General features: G+C 45.9%; 1 protein-coding gene across 3 annotated transcripts; it reads right to left on the bottom strand.

Annotated features, from left to right (window-relative positions):
* Window positions 1-1,450: 1,450 nt before the first annotated feature.
* On the bottom strand, window positions 1,451-17,467 carry CASP2 (caspase 2). Of its 3 annotated transcripts, none has more exons than XM_067570025.1 (11): window positions 17,408-17,467; window positions 16,304-16,454; window positions 14,627-14,794; window positions 13,621-13,705; window positions 9,716-9,810; window positions 8,821-8,997; window positions 7,458-7,586; window positions 7,125-7,215; window positions 4,617-4,766; window positions 4,369-4,478; window positions 1,451-3,866 (listed from the first exon to the last, which is right to left on the bottom strand). In XM_067570025.1, exons 2-11 carry the CDS (start codon window positions 16,451-16,453, stop codon window positions 3,732-3,734), a joined length of 1,290 nt encoding a protein of 429 aa, XP_067426126.1. In that variant the 5' UTR covers window position 16,454; window positions 17,408-17,467; the 3' UTR covers window positions 1,451-3,731. The 3 variants fall into 3 exon arrangements, with proteins under 3 accessions (XP_067426126.1, XP_067426125.1, XP_067426127.1); XM_067570024.1 differs by lacking the exon at window positions 17,408-17,467 and adding an exon at window positions 17,111-17,240; XM_067570026.1 differs by lacking the exon at window positions 17,408-17,467 and adding an exon at window positions 17,111-17,240 and having other exon boundaries at window positions 8,851-8,997.
* Window positions 17,468-21,593: the final 4,126 nt, after the last annotated feature.

The following is a 21,593-nucleotide window of genomic DNA, read 5'->3' as shown; positions in this document are numbered from 1 at the left end:
CAGACTGGGTTCCACATCGGGGACTCCGCTTTGCTGGGTCCTCTGATGGTGACCAGGTTCTGCGCCACTTCAGGGTTCAACGATGCCGACCTGGACCGACTGCTGGGGGAGCATCCTCGCTCTACCCCTGCTGGCCGTCCAGCAGATCTTCCTCCCCGTAGCGGGGATCTCCACTGCCCTTCGGGGGGACCCAATGCAGGTTTGCCCCAGGACACCAGCCCTTTCTCCCTCAGCGCTGGGGGGGCGGGGGGTGTGCAGAAGTGGCATAGGCAAGGCCAACAAGGCGCTTGCTGCCTGAATAGCCTCTGATGTTGACGGCATTGGCAGCGGCACTCTCCCACTCCCAGAAGTTAGGGGAGGCTCCCTGCGCAGAGATGCAGGCACCACAGAAGACTCGACAGGCCGAGTTTAGTGCATCTCTGCACTCGACCCTGCCTGTACCGATGGCGCAGGGGAGCATCCGCGCGCTGCACGGTTTCTTCTTCAGCACGGGGGATGTTGCTCGGTGCTGAGTTGAGGCCAGTGCCGGTGGTGCACTCTGCACCGAGGTTATGCTCGGTGCAGAAGTGGAGCGGGACAGCTCAGATGCTGGGCAGAGCACTGCCTCCGTGAGCAGGGCTTTTAATCGGATATCTCAGTGCTTCAGAGTCCGCGGTTTAAAAGCCCTGCAGATCTTGCACTTATCCTTTCTGTGCTCTTCCCCCAAGCACTTAAGGGACCGATCATGGGGATCGCTGAGCGGGAAGGCCTTCCCGCAGGAGGCACATGGCTTAAATCCCAGCGACCGGGGCATAGCCCGGCCGCTCTAAGTCCCTGGAGGGACTTACTAACTACTTCAAACTACTTCGAACAACAGACCAAAGGGGAATAGAACTTGGAGAGGAAGGCTAGTTCCAGCAACCATCACGGGCAGAAAGAAGGAACTGAGGGGGCATAGGGCCAGCAGTGCCTCATATACCGCATGTGCATGGGACTCCAGGGACACCAGAGCCAGCCCTACCGGGTCTGCTAAGGGGAGACGTTCCGGGAACTGCACCGTGGTGTGCACTCACCTATAGTGGAATGGACATGAGCAATCACTCGAAGAACTAGTCTCTACAGAAGATTGCATTCTCTTTCACTGGCAAGGAGACTGGGTTTTATCCCCTCCAGCCTTCCATTTCTATGTCTGCATCTCTGCAGCCACCATGTGGCTTCCCATTAGTACTCCACTTTTGCATACTTGGGTTGAAACAACACTAAAGTCATAGGACAGGAAGACTTCATTCAGGGGAACCTTTATGATGCCCATTTCTAGGAAACTGTGGAATGGGAAGCCATGGGGAAAAGGGATCATTAAAAAACCCTTTCCTATGTCTTTTCCTCAGTGTAGCTAATTCTTATAAACAGACTCACTGTTTTAATGGCTGGTGTTCTGAACAAAGGATACCACCCTGCCCCTTGTTGGAGATTTTCCAGGACCTGATTCCATTCACACTGTACCAAGCACACCCACACTCAGGCTGATCACTGCTGTAAGGAAGTCTGCATCATTCCACAGTCCCGCTGTTCCTCAGCTAGGCACTCTTACTATACCAGAATGCCTGGGCAATAGCACAAGAACACAACCCCTTCAAGCAGAGACCCTGGGCACTGCTGCACAAAAGCTCATTCATAATTCTCTTCATACACAAGTTCCATTTTGGGGTAAGAAACAAAAGTAGTGGTGCTCCGGACAGGAGTCGAGGCACAGCTATAACCAAAGAACTCTGTATTTTGGCATCCAGAGGCTGAACATACAAGCATACAAAAAGTGTATCTGAAAGTGGCAGTGACCCGAGCCCTGGTACAGTCATACTGGTGTTCCCTTCACCACAGAGAGGAGATGGCTGCATTGACAGGCATACATTGTACAACACTGCATTACTTCTGAGGGAGTGCTCAGAGGAAAAACTGTCCCCTGAATTGCTATCTGGAACTCGAGGGTAATGTGCCAGCTGGCAGACATGATCACTGGTATTCTGCCTCAGCTGCTGTGTGGATGCATGCAGGATATATATGCGTGCAGCACACCTTTTAAGTGGAAGAATATGACCTTCTTATCTTCTGGGCAGAACAAGAAGGAAGCAGACACCCAGCTTGCTGGCCTCCCTCTAGAGCCTTCAACCTCTGTTTTCTTATCACAATTTTTTTTAAAAGCAATATAAAAACCCTACAATAATTTTTTAAAAGAAGAAAGATTCTGGGCAAATGACATCCAGAGAGTAATCCAGGTGAGAGGGCTTCTAATGTGCTGCCATGGAGTAGGGAAGAAGTAGGCTCAGGAATTCAGACCCTAATTCAGCACGCCTGGTCTTAGGCTGCCATGAAACACACAAGAGGACAAGAAAGGGAGGGTGCAAAATAGCCTTGTATCTCTCTGACTATTCCCTGGGGCAGCCCCTGAAGTGGGAGACAATTACAGTACTGGAAAGGAGAATGCACAGAGATTCCAGCTGATGGAATGTCCTAATCCATCTCTTCTCTCTGACTGGCCGTGTGTGGTGGCACTGAGCAGTAGACAAACAAAGATCTTTAGCTGCCCATGGCTGGGGGGAGCAAAAGTTCTTGTGGGAGAAAGGGAAGCCGAATTCTGTAACCTCTCAAAAAAAAATCACTGATGAAGAACCAAATTGACAGGTTTAGAGTGTGAAGGCTCTTTGCAAGGATTGTGGTTTACAATTTCTTAAACAAAAGCCTAGGAATTCACCAGCCTGGCAGTTTATAGACTCCTCAGAAGTCTGCTGGAGCATTCAAATGGTAAGAAAGCCATCACAAATAGATGTGGATGTGACACAGTAGGGTTATTAAAACCATGCACTAACTCACATTTGGAACTCATGAGAGAAAGCAGCCTGGAGTTCCCAGACTCAAAGCTATTTCTGAGACAGAATTAGACTTCTAAAATAGAAACATACTTTTGCTTTCAGAGTCAGATCTCAACAGTGTCTTTTCCAGCTAACCTAAAATATCCCTTTAGCTACAGAAAACATGCAAAATATCTGGGTTTTTTTGTTTTTTTTAAAAAGAGGAAGATGAGTGTCAAACTGGGCGTGAACTGGAAACAAAGAAAACCTTCACCATGGACTCTCAGTGGTGAGAAATTCTATTTTAGTGGGAGGAAGATCTTTCCTGACTTCAGGGAGAGGGTGGGGTCCCCTCCTGTCCTTCATAGCTGCAGACCTGCTGCTTGGAAAACCAGGCAGAGAACATTTTTCTTTTTAAAAAAAAGTTATAAAAAGTTAAGCGGCATAAAAAAATTAAGCAGCAATTTATAAAACTATGAACAATATGAAACACTTATTTTCTTTTAGAAACAGACCCAAGTTTTTCAAAATTTAAAAGAAAATGCTGATTCTGATTTCACATTCCTGGCTACAAATGCCCACGGGTCTCCTTTCATTCAGAAGGTGCTGCCACCACTGCCCTGATTCCTCTGTTCATTCCCTCGGCCCAGCGGCTAAAAGTGAGACAAACCAGTGGAACATTAAGATTTTAAATCTTGAACTGAGTTGGGGGTCACCAACAGTTGCTAGATTCTCCCGGGCAGAGAGGAGTTAGCAAGATTCACACAAGGAGGGAGAACGCCCAATCATGAAAGGACACTTCCTGTTGTGGGCTGAGCTGTCAGATGCCCAGACTGACAGCAGTAGAAATGTGGCCATCCACACTGAAGCTTTGGCAGTACATCTCTCAGCGGAAGAACGACAGGGTTAGTTCCTAGGAAGATAGCCAGGGAACAGGTAGAGGTCTCGGCAGAGTGTGCTACAGTACTCTGACATCTCCTTACATCGATGGAACTCTGTGCCAGGGGCATAGCCTTCTCGCTGCTTGATCATTCTATTCACCTGAAAAGAGAGGGAAAGAAACAGAGGGAGGGAGGTTTGAGAAACAAATAAAAGAGAGCTAAGGAAAAGGTCATCCCTGGGGTATAAATGATACAAGCCCGAACAGATCAACCGATTACTCCAGTCCAAGCCTCTCTGTTAGAGGCACCATAATTAGTTCTAGGGACCTGTCTCAGTTCCTTCTAGCAGGGGGCTCTGTAGATAATGGTGCAAGAGCAATGGCTGTAGGGGGCTCTGCCATGGCCATTCACAGCAGGAGATATCGTACAGCAGTGTTTCTCAGCGACCAGTTTGTGGACCGCACTAGTCCCGGAGATCTCCCTGACAGTTTAGGAAGGCAGCAAGCCGGTCCTTGGTATAAAAAAAGGTTGAGAAACTCTGCCACAGAGAATGTGGCAGGAGCACTCTTCTGTGGGTAGCTCAGTCCTAGCAACTTGAAGCATAACACACTTCAAGAACCAGGCGAATGTAGGAGGAAGAGGAGAGGGGTGTCTCAGCTTACCTTCACCAGCATGTCAGCCACATGCATGTTTTGTGAATCTTCGGCAAATACAGAAGTGAGAGCCTCAACATACCAGGATCCACGCTTGGTGTTTCGCATGGCAGCTGTGCCTGAAAACAGAAGGAAGGCATCAGCCAAGTTGAAAACAGAGAGGGAAGGATGCAGGGAGATTCAGAGAAAAGTCTCTAGGGGACACATGTGGGAACTGGACAAGGAGACAGACACCTCCATGGGACCCTCCTTGATACCTTTCAGACAGGCATAGCCACAGATCATGTCAGAACAAGTTGGCAAACGCAGCCTGGGATTCTCCTCCTTGTTGGCATCACTTTCCTCGCAGCCAGGAGAGTCAGAGCGCTCTTTCCCATCCCTCTGATCTACTCCCCGGTCTGTCTCATCTAAGGGTGGAGGGGGAAAAAAACAAAAACAAACATGGAAAGAAGTTATTCCCAACTCTGTTGTGCAGCCTCCTCATATTCCCCCAGTCACTGGCCCTCTCTGTTAGTCTAATACTGGCCTCCTTTGTCCAGCACCCAATGTCACAGCTGTTCGCACAAGAACCTTCTCTACAACTCCTGCATTTCTGTATCTGTCTCTTTCAAGTTTCAACAGAAAATCTCTTCTTTGCCTATAACATTTAAACTCCTCTTTCCTTGTACATTTGGTCTTCTGTGATTACTGGAAGCAATTGTAACTGTGCTAATATAGTGCTCACTGAGCCCACACTACTATCACAGTTAATTTAATATTACTAACTCTTATTTAATGTCTATATATTATAGTAGTATAGCTTTATGATCACTGAGGATTTGGGTGTGCTGAGAAGTGGCAGCACTCTCCTTAAATCCCAGCCACAACTCCAAATCTCAACTAAAATAATAAATCTTGACCTCAATCCCAAAACAGCAGGATGTTTCTGCTAAAATAGCAGTTCACAATGTCAACAGTTCCAACAGAACACATTTAGCCCTATTTGGTTTTCTCCATCCGTAGGTGGAATCATAAGCCCATGCACTGGTTTCACTTTCAGACAGATTCTCTATACAGCCATGAAATAGTGCTAGAAATGCTATAAAGGAGATGCTTTAAAACACAAAGAACCTTTCAGAATTTCTTTACATCAGAAAGAATTGAAAAAGGATACAAGTTCCTTAACAAAAAAAAAAAAAAAAAAAAAAAAACCACGCAACATTGCGGATAACTCAGATTCATTTTCACTTCTGCACAAAAGAGCATTGGCTGGCACATCACAGGGAAAGTTATAATCACTCAAATCTTACTGTACATAACTTCATGTAGAAACTATGCTGTAGTACAAGTTTTTTTTTTTTTTTTTTTTTAAATATCAAATCACCTTTTTTCCCCCCAAACATTCTTATTGAGGCCCAGTTTGAAAATTTTATTTCAGAGATTTGGGAAATTTTCTCAGTTCAAATTAAATACTTACTGAACTCTAACGGATGATTTAATTTTGCTCAAACATTCCCACCACCAGACAAAAGGAAAATTTCCCAAAAGGAAAATTTGTGAGGAAGTTACAAGCAGCTATGAAGAGAGGTAGAGACTTGAACAGCTGTCTTCAGACTTCATTATCATTAACACAGACACAAAGACCACTTGTATGATAGACGCTCTACAGAAATGCTGTGTTCTACTGTATCATAGCAGCGGGGCCAAAAGGAAGCAATCACTTGGGAAGGGTCTGCATGCTGTAGCATCATGTTAACGTTACAAAGGGACCAAGAAGCGAGCAGAATGGAGAAGAGGGAAGTGTGATGGGGACAGCAGAATAGAGAAAAAGGAGATGGCTACAAGATTAAGAGATTGGAAAAGGGGCGGTGGGATCGGTAGGAGACTATGGCCTTGTCTACACTGGCAGCAGCATGTAGGATACATGTAGCTACACGCAGCCGTGAAAAGCAGGCTGCATTCACACTCACTGAGCTTTTCCCTGCTGCTTGAGCCTTTCCCTGTGGTGGGGAAAGGCTGTGGCAGTGGGACAGTACACTGCTAAAAATGGGAGGCATTGCATGTAGAGAGCCATGCAGGGTATATGTCCTAAGGTTCAGGCACATATCTACTCACCTAAGCAGCGTCACATCAACTACACTATTTATAAGTGTGCTGGGAGGGATATGCAGCTTATGTACTTTACACGCCCCCATAAGTGTAGACATAGCCTACAAACGGAGAAGGGAAAGAACTTCAGGAACAGAAGGCGATGAAGAGGTGGGAAAAGGCATGGATGAGGGTTTGTTGTCCAGAAAGGGGATAGAGGAAACAGCTCTGACACTAAGAGGAGCCAGTTCTGGGAGCACAGGGTAAGGAAAGAGCAGAAAAGAGGAGGAACGGGGGGGAGAGGAAGTAGGATTTCAGACAAAACCCCAGAGTACAGATGCATCTCTCCATACTGCACTGGGATTATTATATCATTATATGCCCCTACTTCCCCATGCAGGCACAGCAAAAAAGAGGTCCCAAGTGGGCATGCCATGATGGAACTCGCCATTCCAGGGCTCTATGGGGTCTGTGATTCAATGCACACACCCCATGCAAAGTGAGAGGCACTTACAGAGCAACAGAGGCAGTGGCAACAGCAGGGCAGAGGGAGGTGAATGTGGGTTCCGCTTACACCTGAGAGAAGCAAAGAGGAGAATTGACAGCAAATTGGGTGGGAGGGTGCGCGTGTGAAACCCAGAGTCCAGCTTTAATGCTGTGCCAAGGACCTGGCCCTCATGGTCCCTGGCATCACTCACCTCCGCGACAGGCCTGAATGAAGAACATTTTGGGCTTGTTCTGCAGATTTGGGCAGTTTGCATTATCAAAGAGCCTGAAAACCTCCTGCAACTGTGAGAAGAAAAGGGAGTAAGCACATCCCCCTTGGTATCTCCCCCTTCCTCCCATATGTGCCTTCCTATTACCCCCAATTTCCTTTTCTGCTTCTTGCATGTGATTCCTCCGAGTACCCCACCAGCTCCCAATCACTCCACATATGCTTCCAGCCTCCCCATCACCTTGTCCTTCCAATATCCCTCCTCTCCAGTACTGCTTCTGACAGCTATGGAAGGGATTAGTACGTAGGAAGGTACCTGCAGTAACTTGCCATCAACTCCATAGATCCCACCCTCGATGCCATGCGAGAGTAGGGCCACAATGCAGGAATCCACATCTCGGTGAGTTGGCAGCTGAGAGAACCTCTGCAACGCCTCCTGCATCTCCTGAAGGGAAAGAAACACACTCAGTGGTCCCTCAGAACAGCACATGCTTTCAGAACGAGAGGTGGGGAACAAGGCCCCAGATCTTTGGGCAAGGAGAAGGAGTCAGGTGAACCACAAACCTAATTTAAGGGGGCGGAGAGGGAGAAAGGAATATTCTAGTGCTTTTAAACAGCAGCAAAATGCTTTTATTTCTTTAGTATCATTCATTCCTAAGGACCCCAAAACATTTTGTAAGCTCTACATAGGAATCATTCAACCACTTCTGGAATTCAGCTGCCTTAAGGGTGAGACATGGCTGTTCCAGAGATAAGAAATTCCATAGATAATTATTACTGCACAGGGAGTTTAGGTTCACGGAATGTAATTTACCAGAGCCAGATCTGACCAGGATACTAGGACAGCTCTTGGGATAAGTGCCACGGTAACTCAGGTACTCAGATACTAACAGTGAGGAACCTGGTAGAACTGTTTACAATGAATGGATCTTTAATAACCATGAGTAGACTCGCCCTTGGGTTATATCTGTTATCCAGAAACTGGCTTCTGCAGCAACACAGCATCCCTTAATGGGCATCATTTGGTTCAGTACCGACTCAGAGGCAAGAATAAGTGTACAGAGAAGATAGATGTCTACTGGCAAGAGCACAGGCCTGGAAGTCAAGAGACCTGGGTTTTAAGAGAGCCTCTAACCTAACCTGCCACAAGACTTTGTGCAAGTCATGTCAGTTTCACCATCTACAAAATGGGTTAGTTCTTCACACACTCACTGTGAGGTTTAACCAGCGAGTATTTGTGAAGCCCTACAAGATCCTCAGAATGGACTAGAGAAATGCTGGATTATTTTAACAGGAAAAACCAACAAAAAACCATCCCTTTGTTAACATTAAGCTTGTTAGGAAAAAAAAATATATTACATCAGCAGTTAAACCCCCACCCTTGCTACTGAAGAGTATGACAGTGAGAAGGTAATATCCCTAAAGATCTGAACCCTTTACAGACCCAATATTCTCTAACATTTACATGGAAACTATACAGGGGCCCTCAAACATTTTCATATTGTCAACCATATCCTAATAGAGAGATCATCGCATTGACACCTCCCCTTTGCATTATCCAGCCCCATCCTTCCCTTCCGCTGACTCTCAGCTTGTCCCACGGAATGCAGTCCAAGAAATCTATGCAACAGCTACAAGCTCCCAGTCCCACTTTCTGGACGGCACAGGAACCTCCTCACCTGTGCAGTTTGATCATGCAGGATAGTCACCTTGTAGCCAAGGTGCTTGAAGAGCATCTCCAGACCAGTGCAGTCCACATCTCCACCTGAGCGGAACTCCAGATCATTTTCACTACTAAAGTGTATGTTGCTGAGCACGAGTGCCAGGCCCCGGGGCTGTGACACCAATTTATATGCCTGTGAAGAGTAGTGAAGGGCAGACTTAGGTAAACATAGCTATGCAGGAAAAGAAATATAGTCACAGGGTACTACACTCCTACTCCATTGCTGTGATGAGATGTGCAAGACCTTTGGGGCACACGGAATGTAAAGGTATAGACAGAGAAAACCTCTTGGGCTATAAATGTTCTGTCCTGCTTTCAACATGGGAAAAGGCTCCATCATTTGGAACAGGTACTGAGACATACAGATCATGGTGGAGGATTTGCACAGAATACTGATCCAGTTCCTGAGAGTGTGGATAGCTGCTCCTCCCTTTCCAGCTGAGACAAAGCTAAAGCAGCAGAGTTTGTCAAATGAGGCAGGATAGACAGCCCTAACACAGATGAGATAGATGTGTGCCTGGACTGATAGGCATACACAGGTATGAGAGTTGGCACAAAGAGGGACAGACTGGAACAGCTGTCCCCATAAAAGTCAGACACATGTTTGTAGCACAGGGTTATGACACCAATCCAGGGTTCTCTCTGACACTTGCTGGAGGGAGTGACATCACGTGGAATATGGATGGTGACACCTTGGAGTTATATATATATGTCAATATATATCTAGAGATCAAAAATGCATTTTTCTTCAATCAGCCTGCTTATGGAGTGCTGTTCCTTCACCCCACCCCATGATCCCACCTGTTGGGGGTGAGAGTACTCCCTCAGTTCCTATCCCGTCAAGTACTCACCAAGTGCTGGTGAGCATGATAGAATTCTGGGGTGCAACGCTTCACTGCTGTGTAAGGTGGACCATCTCCATTATCCAAGGAATGCTCCATCAGCTCTGTTTGAAAGATACAGAGATCAACAATGAACAAATGAAAGACCTGGCTGCAAAAAACTTAGTTAATATAAAACAGCTACTTAGACACAGTATACACTGCTTCATATATTCAAAGCACTGTAAAAACGGTAACTAGCTAACGACAAAGTGTGGTTCTACAATAAGATGTTTCCACTCATCTTTCATCCAGCAGGCCTGCCCCTTGTGGGTATTTGGGTCAGCTCTGCTGACTTGAGTGAGAAGTTATTACTGCTTTTACTGCTGTTTGCCCTATACAGACAATGCTACTCAGAGAAGGAAACTGGAGCCTATTGCTTCTTGTGCATCAACAGAATTGTTTATCAAGTTCTGATTAGTTACATCCATCCAAAACCATTGAAAGTAACTGGGTTAGGAACAAGTGACACTAGGAGTTTGATTTGTCAAGCTGGGCTTTCTTCTCCTCATCCATCACCACCAGTAATAAAGGTGCTGCAGGCCAACTATGCACTCAGTGACACTCGCTGCAATCCCATTATCTTTAATGACTTTTGTACCACTGTAACTAACTGGAACTGCACAACAGGGAAGGGAACCCAGATCACTCCTTCTGAGTGAAGTCCTTCCTGCAGCAGGAGAAATAGAAGCAGTAGAACCTTTTCAGTTACTAAAAGGAGTATATATGACTGAATACACATAGGAAAGAGTCTTCTAATAAGAGATAATTTTAGTTACTTTTCAGAGCAGAAGTGCACTTTGGGAATTTACAAGCACGGCTGGTAGTACGTCCCGCTGCGAGTCCCACAGGATCTGCTGACATAATAGCAGAAATGGCTAAAATGTGCTTTGTTACAGGCAGGATTGGGTGGGCAAAAAAAAAAAAAAAAAAAGACTGGAAATTTGTGGGGAAACACTAAATCTCTCATCAGTTTACCAAGAGTAGCCTATTTGGGAAATTGCTAATTATTTTGTTTGAGCTTCGAATCAGATGTAGTACACTGGCTCAAGTCAGGTCAGAGAATCACACTCTCAGGTTTTGTTGTTCTGTGACATAGCATACGCACAGATTGTCACTGTTATATCAGCGCTATGAGCAGTTTTTCTGTTAAATGTTTTTCAAAAAGCAGTAATAATCATGACACATAAATAACTCGAATGGTATGTTCCAAAGTTCTAAAAGCAGAGCTTAAGCAGTTTAAAAAATTCCAGTTTAAAAGCAAAACAAAACACAACCCCCCTCCCCCACAACTTACTTCTTAATAATCATTAAAAAAATCTGCACTTTTCAAGGCAAAATTGGTGCAATTTGTTTCATGTTCCATGTGATATACACGACAGCAGTTTGTCAAACAGAATTTCAGCAATGTTAAGCAAGTTTTCCCTTTTTTTTTTTTTAAATGAATGTTTTAATACTTAAATTTAAGTGAGGATAGAAAGATTTGATGTCTATTGTAACAGGAGTTAAAGTTGGTGGTTTTTTACGTGGTTTAAGCAAGATTATTATTCTTTTAGTGGTAAAATGGTGTCTGAATTCCATACTTTTATATATTAACCAACTTCTGAGGGGGCATGGGGGGGGGGGAATCTGTCTCTCTTGTGTGATCTAAGGTTTTTGCAGGTGGGAGTGGGATAAAAATGCAAGAAACGATGCAGGAGCAGTGGATGGGGGGAGGGGAGGGGATAGGTACTGTAGGGTGGGACTGGAGTGGGATTTAAAAAATAGTTCAGTGCAAGGTTCTAGCTGGCAGCACTTCTTCCCCTCACAGCTCTTCATGCTGAAGAGACTGTGCATGTGCCACTCCCACAGAACAACTGAGCATGCTCCACGCAGTCCAGCCTATGGGGGCAAAAATGAACTTTCCCTATAATTGCAGCTCCCAGCTGGTCCATGCTATGGTGGAGCTGGGCACCAGAAGTGACAGCAGGGAACCTGTCTGTTGGGGTACCACTAAAAGCAACTCAATATCCAGGCCCTAAAATTGCACTCAGAAAAATTTCTAATGAAGTTTCTTTGTAATGATACACAAAACTGGATTTTGAATTAAAAACCCATGTTAAATTAAGAAATGTTGACATTAAAGAATCATCATGTTTTCCATAACTCCCCCTTCCCAATAGATTAAAGGTAGCACAGAATCAAATACTGACTCATAACAATGAAATATAAAATGAAGAATTGTTAATGGTAAGATTAAAAGCATTGATAACTATATTTTAATGTTTGTAATTATAGTGAATGAGTACAGATGAGGTAATGATTAGGCCAGGTCCTTGCTAGAATGTGTGTGATTTTGCCAATTCTTCCTTTACATAGAATTGCTAACCTGATTAACATGATATTGCTGACAGAACAAAAGGTAACGTGTTGGAAGATGTAAGAGAGATACAAACACGTAATGACAAATAAAACCCCCCTTTTTCTGGGAAGGCCCAGAGCAGGATGATATAAAATGACATGATCCAGAAACTGCAAAACCAGCAGGAAAAATGTAGAAGTTGGGTAACTGAAGCTTGCTTATGCGTAATGTCTACGTTACTTAAAATTCAAAGGGTTTACGTGCTAAAAGCTGACTGGACAAAGATTACGTAATCTGTAATGTAGAAATGTATAAAAAACCTAAATGAATATGGGCCCAAAGGGGAGAAATATCAGAAACTGAAGAACAGGATTGAGGGACCACACCAAAGGATCAGAGAAGGCAAAGTCTATAATGGAAGGTGGAAGAACTTCCCAGTGTCCCAGAATGTGGCAGCTTGGGTCCATTTGCCAATTCTGTCTTGTCTGTTATTATTTGTCTGGCATAAATGTATGTCTAGATGCCACAATAATTCTGTATTAAAATGTGCAAAAATAAATGGGTGACTTCGTTTCCCAACTTTTATCCCCCCCCGTCTCTTTCCTGTCTGTCTTTCTCCTATCCTGGCTGGGACAAGGAGCCAGGGGAGGCAAGAACACTGAGGTTAGATGAGAAGCCCCAAAATGAAGAATGGGACAGACACACATTGGGGAGGGGGCTCTATAAAGAGAAAGAGTGGGGATTAACACAATGGGACTAAAGGGATCACATTTCTTTTTAGTAGCACAAGTTTTTTGGTGATTTAACTCTGTATTAATAATTAAAAATTGCCATTTGCTACCTTGGTCTTTTTATTATAACATTATTTCAATATTACATGATCCACCGAACTGAACCAGTAAGACATGCATATGTCATAGATCTGTAACTTATCTTACTGCTGTAATCCTCATCCTTCCTACCCCTACTATTTGCCAACTCCAACTGCCAAATCACATCTAAAATTAGACTGTAAACTCATTGGGACAGTAGCTGTGCCTTTCTGTTGTTTTGTAATGCACCCACCGTACTTGTGGATGCTGTTAAGACAACAATATAATTCTCCCTCTCAGAATCTCTAGTGCTACCTAAGTAACTTAAGGTCTTATTCTCTATATTCTGTCCCTCTCTTCCTCTACATTTTGAACTCAAAAAACACATAACATTCGTGAATTTTACAGTTAACATATTTTCCTTACATAACGGAGTTCCTTCTATGATTAGTTTTGAGCATGGTTAGGACAACTAGAAACTGATTTGCTATCTCTTCCACTAAGTTTTCCTCACAGTCATGTTTCAGCAAAATTCTTCCTCCAGCGTCAGACTCAAAAAAGCTAAACTAATTGATGCCTCAAGGCGTTCTTGATGAAAAGTGTGTGTTACCATTGGAGCTTCCAGATTTCTGGCATGCATTATTTAGAAGGAGAAGACGACGACTATTTTGCCCCTTGAAGAAAGGGCCAATTCAACCTTCACTATGCCATAGATTACTCACCTCCATTCCGGCGTGGTCTCTTCGGTGAGAGGTGGGATTCATGAACTGGGAATGGGACACTTGACTCATCGTAATGTTGGCCCAGCTGCAAGAGATCAGACAAATCCAAGAAGTCACCACCTGAAGATTCCTGCTAATCTGTCCATTACAGAACAGTAGGGATTGAGGAACTGAATACAAGGCTTTTAAATCTTTAGTTCACCAACTCTGATCCAGACCTAAGTCAGGAGGAATGGATGGCTCAAGAGAATTTAACTGTTTTCTTTAAACTCAAGGTCCCCTCCTCTCCATGCTCAGCTAATTCCACCTGAATCCCATTGAGAGTTCCCCATCCTCACTTTCAGGGTTCCTTCTCCATTTACATCTTTATTCTCAGCTATATGCCCCACTCAACCTACTCACCCAACATTCCCTTCTTTTATACTTTCAAAGGGTTTTTTAAAAATTGCACTGATATTTCCCCCACCCTTGCTTCTTTATGATGTACTATATAAAGAATGCCTGAGAAGTGTTGTATTTTTAATAAAAACAAGCAGAAAAATCCTTTTAACTATCAGGATTGCAAAGTACTTATTGTGAGGTCTTATCACCCTTAGTTGATATGGTGATGGTGTTGAATCTTTAAAAAGGCTTCCTTTAGTCAAACATTAGCCATTGTAGATAAAAAAGTAAGTACTAAAAATCCCCCTCTCTCTTAACAACTCAACTTTCACCAGCTATCTAGTCAGAGAATCTTCCAGCCTAAATAAGACCTAAATTTTAAATGTAAAAAAACCCCCAATAAACTTTTCAGGCCTTTATGCTTCTTCACAGTATATCAAAAAGGGTCTGAGCCCAATTCACATTACCCCCCACATCCCTTTGTTCACACTTTTTACACTCAGGTTCTCCCCCAATCTCTTCTCCACTCCAAAAGCCAACTTTGTCCAGCGATATACCCCCCACTTCATGATCATGTCTAATCCCAAATGTGTTCCACTCTACAGATTTTGTAGTCTTCCCTTACTCTTGCAATCCCATTGCTCAGGCTGGGTATGGCGTTCAGAAGCATTTCCTCCAGGTGCTGCTGTTTGGTTTCTCGCAGAGCTTCACAAAAGGCTGAGAAGGCTGTGGGGCCCCTCTTTGGCAGCAGATTGAGTAACTCCACATTTTGGCTGAAGCTCCCAGACTTCGCCTGGATCCACAGATAGGAATATGAAGAAACCAGAACAACCACAAAAACAAACATACATACACACAAAGCCCCTCCATGATTCATTTTAAGTTACACCTCAAAATGAGTTTCAAATCCTCTTCCCTCATCTGAAATGCTCCATCATCATTCCCTCTTCTAGGTTATGAATCTTTATTTAATCTCTCTTTTTTTTCCCCTCTATCCCATTTTTACTCCCCATTTCCCTGCAAATTATGATCCTGTCCCTCCTTTGTTCCACACTCTGTGTTTTAACACAGTTTCCATCATATCCCAACCACCCAGTTCCAGGTCCCTATATACATCTATATACAAATCCATCAGAAAATATCTTAAGGAAATTAAGATTAGCGAAGCTATTTTTGATCTATCTTTCAGCTTTTCCCCCTTTAAGCCAGAGATAAAGCCACAAAAATTTCAGCCCCCAAAAAGTCATAGTTTTGTAAAGTTATAAGCAACTAAAAAGAAATGAAAACACTAGTGTTTTCTCAAATGATCAGTCCCTACTGCTCCAGCTAGGATAATAATAGCACCTTGCTCTTCTCAGTACATATCTGATCTTTAGACCATTTGCTATGCAAACTTCTTAAAGCAGTTTACACTTTTTTTTAAAAAAACAATTTTATTGGAAAAGCAACTAAAGGCCACAATCACGTGCTTGTACAATGGGGCAGAACCCAACAGAATTAAACACAAAAATGTAGTTCAGTATCATAGCACCTTTTCAAAGGTAGGTGTTATCCCAATTTTTATTGGTAGAGAAAATGAGACAGAGGTGAAGTGACTTGTCAAAGATCACACTGCACCTTTATAGCAGAGGTATGATTACAATTTAAGAGTCCTGACTATCAGACCTGTGTTTTAAAAGTAACCTCCAAAACTTTCTTGCATTTGTTCACCTTTTTAACCTGTAGACTCATGCTCCATGAAGATCCATTTTTGCTTTACTTATTTTTGTCATAACTACTGCTTTCATCATGACTTATTAAAAATAAATAGAGGTTCTGACCCCACCACCTCTCGGAAAAATCAGAGACAGACTTATGCTCTGCCCACTGCCGACATTACTGCTATTTACATGGCAAGTGGATGCAAATAGCATTCTGTTCTCTCTCTTTATACTTGTCTATATTTGTTTGGTTAAGATTCTATACTGCTGCCTCCTATCACAGAGAGGGCATCCTAGGGTTGACCTCGACCAACGAACACCAATTTAAATATAACTTATTCTTGCCTATGCTAGGTATCAGATCAAATTTAACATCACATTAGTTAAGCAAAAGCACTGTGTTCGAAAAATAGTTTAACACAGAAGACATGAGCAGAGTTTTGGAGCCTGGGGAGGGGGAAGAGACACACAGCAGCTCAGATTGCAAACCTGAACTTAACATGGACATGGGTTTTGTGATGTCTCTATTTCACAGAAGACAAAATTACACAAACTGCTGAGGCCAAACAGGAGTGTAAGGAATACCAGTGTAGTTTGCCTACCTGTATCGTTTCCATCATCTCTATGGTGATGATGTCCTTCTCTATCAGATGCTCCAGCAACTCCTTTAACACCAGCTGCTTCGCCAGTGACAAGCGGTTCTTCCTTAGCACCTCCTGGTGACATCTTTGCATGCCATAGGTACCCAGCATCCTGACAGAGCCAAACAAGGGGAAGGGACACACACAAGCCCCGTCATGAGGGTCACCAGCTCTCCCCACACCTGTCTACACCGGAGATGGGTGGGAGCGGCGCTCACAACAAACCTGGGGAGAGCACCCTAGTCCGAGGGCAATGGAGGATTGCGGGGCCAAGGGCCGCATTTCTTGGTCAAGGAATAGCCCAGGTCCCAAGGCCAGAGGAAATCATGTACAAACCCAGTCAGGACAAGAAGTTACACAAAGGTGTCGGGTCCCGTCCGAAAGCACCGGACAGCCCAGATCTGGCCCATGGTCCCCTACCAACTAGCCCTGCCCGGCTGGCACCCAGACGGCCCCGGCCGAACGCAGCCGCCCGGCCCCAGCACAGGGGTCACTGGTGGTGCCCCCCCAACACACACACACACACACACACACACACGGTGCTGCCCGGCCCGGCCCCGCTCCCGCGCGCTCCTGTCCCCAGTTGCCCCCTAACGGCGGTTACGGTCCGGCCTGATCGCGCGCTCGCTCCGCCCCGCGGCGGGGGGGGAAGGGGGGTCACTCCCTGGGTGGTCCTTGCCCCCCCACCCCTTGACTGCGCGCGGAGGCGCTTCCACTTCCGTCCCCCGGCGCGGGGTAAGGGTCCCCGCAGGGCCCACACACACTCACCTGCTCCGCCCGCCGCTGCCGGCGCTCCCTAGCTCCAGACAGGGCCCGGCCGGGCCGGCGCGCGCCCCGGCTGGGGGTGGGGGAGGGGGCGGGGGATGTTATCGCCTCACCGAGGCGAGCGCGCGGGCACGTCCGGAGAGAAGCCGAGCCCCAGCCCCACCCACACCCTGAACAAACATGGCCGACTCGATCGCATTCAAACAGACCGGCCCGCGCCTCTGGACCACGTGGGCCAGGCTGCTGCGCGGGAAACTCTCCCGCCGGGATCGCCAACGGCCCCCTCCCCCCAGCGAACACCCGTCCGGAACGACGTCGGGCACGCTCCGCGCTCTGCCACTGTGCGCATGCGTACTTCCGCCTCTCCTCTCCCCGGCCAATGCGCACGGCCCCTGCCGCCGAGGGATTTTTCAACCCGCCGGATGGAGTTGAGGCGCATGCGCTCAGGTTCCTTCATGGACAGGAGGGGGAGGGGTGTACTCTGGGCGGCCGGGAGGGGGGGGGGTTGTGTGTTTGTGCTCGCGCATGCGCCGCTCTAGTGAGGCTCTGCTCTGCTCCGCTGGCCAGGCTGGGGCTACGTTGCTGCTGTGGGGGCGGGGAGAGGGTCGCGTCGGGCCGCCTCCGTCAGCAGGGCACGCCCCGTGCGCCCCGCCCATCCCTTGGGAGCTCCTCCCCCGCCGGGCCCCGCCCTCCCCTGGGAGCCCCGCCCACCCTGCCAGGACCCGCCCTCCCCTGGTTGCCCCGCCCCCTGGGAGCCAGGCTGAGCCGAGCCCAGCCCAGGCCGGCGCCCCCTTCGCCTCACGCCCCTGCAGGCACGTGTCCGCCCGCGTGGCCCGGCGTGGCTGGCTGGGCCTGGCTCGCTGGCAGCTGGGGCCTGGCAGGGCCGAGTCCCAGGTTCATCGGCCGGCGGGGTTAGTCGCTGTTCTCGGAAAGCCCGGGCCTGACGGGCCGGGCTGGGCTGGCCTGAAAACGGGTTTCCGGGTCCGTGGTTGCCGTGACCCAGAAGCCCGGCCGCCCTCCGCCTCCTCCCGCCCACCTGGCAGGGCCACGACCTCGCCACGACCACTGCTGACACGGCAGTGAAAAGAGCAAGGGGGGTTTGCCGTCGCCCCGTTCTCCGTACGAGCCGGGAGGGAGATGGACGGTAGGATGGCGACGGTGGGAAGTAGCCGTCGAGGCTCCGAGCTGCTTCCCAGTGTCTGAGCTCCTGTATTTGGAGCCTTCCGCAGACAAAAATGTGTATCGGCAGCCAATCCGTGATCCATAAAAATGGCCTGTCGCTATAAAGCAGACATCCAGGGAGTTGCAGGGCTCTAGCCTAGGGCTGGCCAAACTTACTGACCCTCAGGGCCACATAAGATCACCCTGAGAAGGGCGAGAGCCACAGGACACACACAGCCTTTACACGTGCATTTTTAAAAATATTAACATACGGTTCCACTGCTAATTACCACTAGCGCTAGAGGCCTTGTGGGTCTCCATCCTGGTGGTAAGTGTCCTGTCCTGTGCTGAGGAGGAGGGTTTTGGGGCTTCACCCCATGGGAGGCACCTGTCAGGGCTTGGAGCTTCTGCCATGTGGTGGGGAGAAGAGTCTGGGGGCTTCCGCCCCATGGGAGGTGCCCCGAGACACACTGCCCCAGGCTGGTAGCGGGAGAATGGGCGTGAGAATGAGGGGCTCCGCAAGCTGTCAAAGAGCCACATGTGGCTTGCGAGCAGCCATTTGCTGCTGCTTCCGTCTGCTTTGTGGTGTTGACAGCAGTTGTTCAGACCTCCCTGATAAGGGTTCTTCTTAAGATTTCTCTTGGATAACCTCATTTCCTCACCCAGTTGCTTCCCACTTGTTTGTTTTAAGTGGGAGTCTGTGTGTACTTGCTCCAAATATATCCAGCACTTTCTTCTGATTCTGGTGAAGATTTATTAAATCTCTTTGTTGGCGATGAAGGCTTTCCAGCCAGTGCCCAGAATATTTCACAGGCACTTATTTATAAAGGTGCCTAGTTTTCTGTCTGTCTGTTTGAGTGGATCTCCAATTCTCACAGCCATATGTTAGCACTGAGAATACATTTAAGTCAACAATTCTCAGTTTTGTTCTGGTATTGTACATCTTTGATTTCCATACGTTGTCAAGTTTAGCAAATGCTGTGGATGCCTTTGCTAAATTTGGTGTCACTTCCTTGAGGTGGTCGTTGGATAATAGGTTGCTGCCCACATAGGTGAGCTGTTCTACTGTCTTGATATTTTTGCCTTCTAATATGATGTTTCTTGATGTCTGGGTGTCAAGGAGGTTGTTTCAGTATAACTTATTCTGAGTCCTGTTTGGCCTTCTGTTTTTGCCAAGTTGTCTGTCTTAATTTGTAGTTTTTTGGGAGGTATCGCTCAGTAGCACAATTTCATCAGCAAAGTTCTAGGCATTTGCCATCTATGCATGCCATACCAGAGTTTGTCACGCTCGTACACTTCACTATCCAGTCTATGGCAATACCAAACAAAAGCAGAGATAAAATGCAGCCTTGTTTCACACCAGTGTCCATATTGTTCGGACCACTCTGTTGTCTGGTTCTTCGCTTTTACAGAGCAGAGTACATCTCTACGCAGCCTTGACGATGTTGACAACTTTAGCTGGGATTCCAAAGGACTGGAGAATATTCCATAATGTATGTCTGTGCAGACTGTCAAATGCCTTTTGAACATCAGTGAAATTGATTATGAGGAAACCTGCCATTCTGTACATTCTTCTGTGACAGTCCTTAAATATGGCTGACTATCTGATCTACACAGGATCTCTTGGACCTGAATCTAACCTGTTCTTCTCTAAGCTATGCATCCACTACCTAGACTCCAAGGCAAGAAGGGACCCTTGTGATCATCTAGTCTGACCTCCTGTATAATACAGGTCATGGAATTTGCCCAAAATAATTCCTAGAGCATATTTTTTTTAGAAAAACATCTAGTCTTAGTTTAAAAACTGGAACTGATGGAGAATCCACCATGACCCTGGCAAATTGTTCCAGTGGTTAACTACCCTTACTGTTTAAAAAAAACAAAAACAAAAAAAACCCCACTTTATTTCCAGTCTGAATTTATCTAGCTTAATTTTCCAGCTATTGGATCATGTTATTCCTTTCTGTGCTAGATTGAATAACTCATTATCAAATATTTGTTCCCCGGGTAGGTCTTACAAACTGTTATCAAGTTACCCCTTAATCTTCTGTTTGTTAAACTGAATAGATAGAGTGAAGGAACGCCGTAAGACATGTTTGCCAATCCTGTCTCTTTCATCCTGTGTATTATCACACTGTAGAAGACTTTCCTCACAATAGAGTAGAGTAACTCCTCTCCAGTCAGTAAGATCACCCTTTCTGGGTATTCTGACAATGATTCCATGTTTTTTTGGCCAGGTTGTGTCTCTCTTTCTCAGACTTTAGGGTTATGGGATCAAGTGCTTTTAGCATTTCTGTTCTGATTTGATCAACTCCTGCCACTTTTTTGTTTTTCAGCTTCTTAATTACAGCCTGTACTTTGGACATCTCTATTGGACAAATGCTGTTGTCAAGTTGATCAAGTTTACCTACTTCATTGAGATCTGCTGCTGAGGTGGGACTGGCTCTATTGAGGACTTATTTGAAATGCTGTGCCCATCTGTTTTCCTGTTCTACCTCAGTTGATGGAGGCACATAACATGTTCGGTGTCCTCTGTACTGCCAGACTGCTTGAGAGCTAACTAACTGTAACAGTCTGTACCCTTATTATCACCCTTTTTACAAGACTGTGATAAATTTTATACAAAGTATGCCTTCTGAGGTATCATTTGAAAACTCATAATTTGCTGGTCATTATTGCCCTGGTAAAGTATTTGTGGCAACATTGTATGTAAAGTAATAAGATTCTACTGTGTGACTTTACTGAGACATGCTCCATGTTTAGAAAAGCAGGCACAAACCAGTTCCTCAGAGACAAAAGGCAAACTATTGCCTCAGCCAAAATCAGATGGACTATCACCTGGTTAAGTGGCCATTCTTTGGCAGGAAGAAGGCTATGAGCTAGAAGTTTACAACTTGGCTGTGGAATGGCTGGAAATTCCTGTGCAAACAGATTCGCTGTGTCCTGAACCTCAGCTGGAGATGATTTTGAAAGAAAAAGCTATAACAAATGAGAACAGAGGCCCCCAAATATTCCTCCTTTTTCTCTGTCCACAGCAACCGCAAAACTTAAGGAATAAGGAAACAGCTTTGGCTGGCTAAGCACTCATGCAGTATAGCTGGGAGTAATTTACATGGAGACTGTGTGTGAGATGGCCAGAGGTGGTTGATCTCTCAGTGAAGCAGTGTAAAAGGAACCCCAGATTGTACTCTGGGTAATATCACACCTAATTCAATTGTAAACATTTCCTGTTTTGAAATTTCCACACAGAGTTTTAGTTATTTGGTAAATGGCTGTGTGTACTCTTTTGTTTTCAGTTTTGTATTGTTGATTTTCTTTACAGATT

The sequence above is a fragment of the Emydura macquarii genome, unplaced genomic scaffold, assembly GCF_026122565.2.
Source record: "Emydura macquarii macquarii isolate MOO-44397 ecotype Brisbane River unplaced genomic scaffold, CSIRO-AGI_Emac_v2 contig_2979, whole genome shotgun sequence".
Taxonomy (NCBI): domain Eukaryota; kingdom Metazoa; phylum Chordata; order Testudines; family Chelidae; genus Emydura; species Emydura macquarii.
This window is presented reverse-complemented; position numbering and strand designations above follow the sequence as displayed.

Excerpts from the sequence above, each read along its gene's own strand:
- CASP2 (XM_067570025.1), bottom strand. The coding sequence starts at position 16,453 with ATGCTGGGTACCTATGGCATGCAAAGATGTCACCAGGAGGTGCTAAGG. Across the intron at positions 7,587-8,820 it reads TGCATGATCAAACTGCACAG|GAGATGCAGGAGGCGTTGCA; the intron begins GTGAGGAGGTTC and ends CTTTCCCTTCAG. Across the intron at positions 7,216-7,457 it reads TTGATGGCAAGTTACTGCAG|TTGCAGGAGGTTTTCAGGCT; the intron begins GTACCTTCCTAC and ends TTCTTCTCACAG.